This window comes from Austrofundulus limnaeus, unplaced genomic scaffold (assembly GCF_001266775.1).
Source record: "Austrofundulus limnaeus strain Quisiro unplaced genomic scaffold, Austrofundulus_limnaeus-1.0 Scaffold250, whole genome shotgun sequence".
In the NCBI taxonomy this organism is placed as follows: domain Eukaryota; kingdom Metazoa; phylum Chordata; class Actinopteri; order Cyprinodontiformes; family Rivulidae; genus Austrofundulus; species Austrofundulus limnaeus.
The window spans coordinates 29,807-34,776 of NW_013952652.1; the positions used below are offsets into that span (position 1 = coordinate 29,807).

At 39.3% G+C, this 4,970-nt stretch overlaps 1 protein-coding gene across 2 annotated transcripts in view; it reads right to left on the reverse strand.

The window, feature by feature from the left end:
• Positions 1-1,459: 1,459 nt before the first annotated feature.
• The window catches only part of ebag9 (estrogen receptor binding site associated antigen 9), a 36,449-nt gene continuing 32,938 nt past the window's right edge, over positions 1,460-4,970 (reverse strand). For both annotated transcript variants that reach the window (XM_014020362.1, XM_014020363.1), the window contains 2 exons: positions 3,646-3,737; positions 1,460-3,131 (listed from right to left, as the gene is read on the reverse strand). In XM_014020362.1, coding sequence (XP_013875816.1) covers positions 3,014-3,131; positions 3,646-3,737 — 210 coding nt within the window. In that variant the 3' untranslated portion in view covers positions 1,460-3,013. The remainder of the gene's footprint in view (positions 3,132-3,645; positions 3,738-4,970) is intronic.

Sequence of the window (4,970 nt, forward strand, 5' to 3'; positions counted from 1 at the left end):
GTTGACCCACCTGAGTAAGCAAATAAGCACACATCAGGATCCCTGCAGTTTGTTTATCACCGTAGAGTTGAAGACGCCATTATACACCTGCTTCAACAAATTCACTGTCATCTGGACAAAGCAGGCAGCACTGTGAGGATCATGTTCTTGATTTCTCCAGTGTATTTAACACAATTCAGCCTGAGTTGCTTTGTCTGAAACTCCAGAAGACTCCGGTGGAGGTCTCAACAATCGCCTGGATAAAAGACTACCTGACAAATAGACTACAGTTTATGAGACTGAAGGATTGTGTGTCTAACCAGGTGGTCAGCAGCACCACAGGGGACTGTACTGCCCCATTCCTTTTCACACTGTTCACTTCAGACTTCCAGCACAAGTCAGACTGCTGTCATCTACAAAAATGCTCAGATGACTCTGCAGATGGTGTATCTTAGATGGACAGGAAGCTGAGTACAGAGAGCTGGAGGACCACTTTGTGGCATGGTGTGGGAACTATCATCTCATCCTGAATGGGAACAAAACAAAGATGATTGTAGATTTCAGGAGAAAGTGTTAGATGAAACTCTATTTCCATTATGGGAGAAGAAGTGGAGGTGGTTGAAGAATATAAATATCTTAGTGTACATCTGAACAAAAGACTGGAGACTCAACAGTGAAGCAGTCTACAAGAAAGGAAAGAGCAGACTCTACTAAGCTACTTCAATGTCAGCAGCAAGATGCTGCAGATCTTCTAAAAGTCTGTTGTTCAGAGTGTCATCTCCTTTGCCATCATCTGTTGGGGTAGCAGCATCAGAGCCAGGGACCTAAAAAGGCTAAACAACCTGATAAAGAAGGCTAGTTTTGTCCTGGGGATGACTGTAGAAATGATGGTAAATGGACTGAACTTATAGAGCGCTTTATCAAGTCCCTCTGGACCCCAAAGCGCTTTACACTACAGACATTCACCCATTCACACTCACATTCACACACTGATGATGGCAAAATACAATGTAGTCACAGCTGCCCTGGGGCACACTGACAGAGGTAGGGCTGCCATGCACCGGCGCCACCGGACCTTCTGACCACCATCAGTAGCCAAGACGGGTGAAGTGTCTTGCCCACGGACACAACGTCTTAAGCGGCTGGACAGGGGATCGAACCGGCGACCTTCCGGTTACAGGACGAATCCCCTAACCACTTTGCCACAGCCAATGGAGCAAAGTAGGATTTTACATAAAATCAACAACATTATGGAAAACCTTGACCTGACAGACAGCTACAGAAGATCAGCATCTACAATAACTCCTTAGTTAAATAAGTTACATCTAATTTCCTTCTGGGGGTAAAGTATTTTGAATTGAATCGAATCAATAGCTTGAACTTGTTTATTACAACGTTAACGAATTGTGTTAAAATTTCCCCCGAAAAGATGCCTTTATGTAGTTTAGAGAAGTGTTTCACAAAGTTTTTCAGCTCTATATCTGAGTCAATAGTTTTATTACGGAAAATAAAAAAACTGTTGAGGACCAGTACAGCAGATGTCAGATCTGTCAAAATTGTAGACTCATCAATAAAAGTCCCTACATATTTGAAACTACCACCATTTTAGCATGAACACAATAAAAATAGGTCATAACTGATTTCTTTAGACAAAGAAAAGCAAAAATGTTGAAACAAAGCCATTTTTGCAAAAAAAGAAAAAAAAAGAAAATAAAAAATAAAACGAAACAAACCCCGCCCACCCAGAATTTACAAATAGTTTTTTTTGCCGATTTTCCTTGAAACAACAACCTTGACCAAGTTGATTCTTAACACTGGTTTTGCACTTAATAATCACCTAATCAAGTAGATTAACAGAAATCGGTACATTTGAGTATTTACTGAATCATTTAATAAGAAGCAGAAAATACAGAGACCTGCAAATGTTTAGCAACACTGAGCAAAAAACCAAAACAAAACAAAACAAAAAACAAACAAAAACAAAAACAAAAAAAAAACTGTTTTCAACAGTTCTGTAAAACATGTCTAGTTATTTCAGTTTTTTGCATGGCATATTTCCATGACAGCATGGACACCGGAAGCAATTTTCCCTCATTCAAGTACCAAAAATTCATTTATGGAAAAAAATCTAAAGAGAAATCCCAGTTTTGTTCAGAAAACCCCCTGTCCAGCCAGGTTTATTGGTCTGAAATCCTTTTGAATTAAATTGTTCCTTTTGCCATAAAAATGCACCAATCACTGTATAGTGTTATTCAATAATAAAGAATAACAGAGTTGAATAATTTAATAGTAAACCAACTGCCATGAGGTAACCATAGGAACCCACAGCTATATTTCATATGTAGGCTTGATACTAATCGATATTTATACATAGCAAGTTTAGTTTACAAATCTCTTTGTTATAATGCAAACCTCCAGTGTAGTAAAAGCTATACAGCACAAGGAGATGAAGGTGAAACATCAAGAATTACTCATTAGAAAAAAAATTGTTTTCTGACCATGACAAACATAAATATAAAAATACAATAATCTGCAAACCAAAGGATGTCATTGGTTTACAGTGATGGATAAAATAAATTACACTCCATTTTTATATTGAAGGCCAAAAGAAGAAGGCCAAATAAAGGCAATTTATTAGATATCAGAGCTTCAAAACGTGGCAGAGATATCTGTTTATTTACAAATGTTCCTGGGGAAAAATAACATTTAATTACCAACCAAGTTCAATCAGATTATAAAGCTGTATTTTACCTTTACTCTAAGATGGAATGGATGTTACTGACTCTTTCTTAAAGATGTTGCCTAAAACAGTAAAACAGGTGCATCACCTGCTCTCAAGACTGATGAATTTTTTAAAAGTGCAGGTGGGAAACAGACCAAAATGGCTGCTGTTGGAAACAGGAGGACAATTTACGAACAGTTACGTAGTGACCAATAACGATCCTGTTGGTTTGATTTTAAAGACAATATAATGATAAATATAGTCTTTGCTCCACACTGATTTCTTTGGCTCAAAACTGAGCTTTTTAAAATGTTATGAAAGTTTGACCGCAATCTTTTGCTCCTTCTTCAACATTCTCTGAGCCTCTTTCTCCATCTTTTTCTTCTGCTGCTCTATGAACCGCTTCTCTCTCTCAGCCAACTTTTGTTGCCTGTTGAAAAAAAAGGCAAGATGAATTCAAACAGTTTTATGGCACAATGTTTTTGCTTAAGTCAAATCAGCTAAGACTGAAGGAAAACAAGAATCCTAATTCCTTTTACCAATTTTGTAGGCAGTAAATTTGGTGCATGCTGTCACTTGCTGAACATGAAATACATCTACAGATTCTATGTAATAGAACACGAAAGCTGTTTATACCAAAAACATATTTTCACTTGTTTAAACTCCACTCTTCTTTTTCTCAAGATTATTTTGATATTTTCTATGCATTAAATAGGGCCTTCACAGGAGGAAATCTAATGAGAAAGTACACTAAAAAACAAAACAAAACAAACAAAAAAAACTTTACAAATAACTTTTACATTTACATTCAATAAAGATGAGTCGTTATTTATATGTGACTTTCAAAATCTGTTTCTAGAAAACAAGTTTAAATAATGTTCTGTTATAAAAATCTATCCTAAAATGTGGAACTACGAAAACCCAGACAGATCCTGAACGGTTACCTGAGCACCTCTTCTGCCTCCCAGGCAGCATCTGACTCGTCCTCCCAGGCATTGGTGTCCTCTTGCCAGTTTTCCATTTCTCCCAGTTCAGCCTGTGCAAACAGATTGACGGTGATTATTACAATAACTATGACCAATTCGTCCAGCCCTGGAAGGTTCACATAACTTATGAACAGATGACAGTGTCCTGATGCATCTCAGTAATCCAGGTAGAAAAATTAGAAAGAAAAATAAGTAGATCCTCTGGAAGCGTCCTTCTTTAATGAAACATTTCGTCTTACTTTCAAAAGACTTCTTCAGCCTGATGAGTTTCAGGAGAACTCAGCCTTATAAGCACTGCCTCCACATGGTGGACAAACAGGTTGTTCACATGCAAGATGATCATCAGCCAAACAATAGATTGTTAGTGCCTTGATTAACACTATTGTTCACAGAGGGTAAAATGTGCCCCATCTCATGGCTATCGTTGGGGCCCCAATTCACACCTATTGCTCACAGGGGTCTGAGTCATACCTGCAATAACAGCATTGTAGGAGTGGGACAACTGGGCATGAAGGCCTCCACCCCTGTTTAATGGTTTTTCTTCACAGAAATGGCTTACTTTACTCCTCTCTCAAACCAATGTCATCAGACCCGTCCAAGGCTGAGAACATCTTCATCACTGAAAGAGTGACCGCTGGACTGTAGATGAGTGTAAACTGCAGAGTCCTGACCTGATGATGTTGCTTGTCTGTGCTGGACCATTCTTTTGAACAGTAGCTATTTTGTTCCCCCGATGTATTACACATCGAACCAGTCCAGAGGACCTACTACCTTTTTTTTTAACATGTGCTTTAATGATTTTAAAAATTCTTAATGTAATTTCATACCATATATAGGCCTGTCGCGATAGACAATAAATCAATTAATTACACGATAACTTTTTTTGAGGTCGGTAAAAAAAAGACGGCGATAAGTTTCATTTTCCTGCTTGTTTGTTTACTTCGTCTCTCTCCCTCTCTGTGCTCCGCTGCACAGGAGCTCAGCTGACCCCTCCCCTCCTGTTTTCTTAGGGTGGGAGGAGTCAACTCTCGCTTTAGCGTGAGAGCTCGACGCTTCAAAGCAGAACGCGGCTGCTGAAGTGTCGGGAGGACTAAAGCCTGGATTTCGCTGCGGAGGGAGGGAGGGAGGGAGAGAGAGACGGAGTGAGACAGAGAGACAGAGAGAGAGAGAGAGAGAGAGACAGAGAGGAGGAGGAGGAGAAGGGGTGGGGGCTGAAACTCCCCCAGACCCGCGACAAACTCGTCAAGACTTTACCTGTAGCGCCCAAAAATAACAGGAAACTT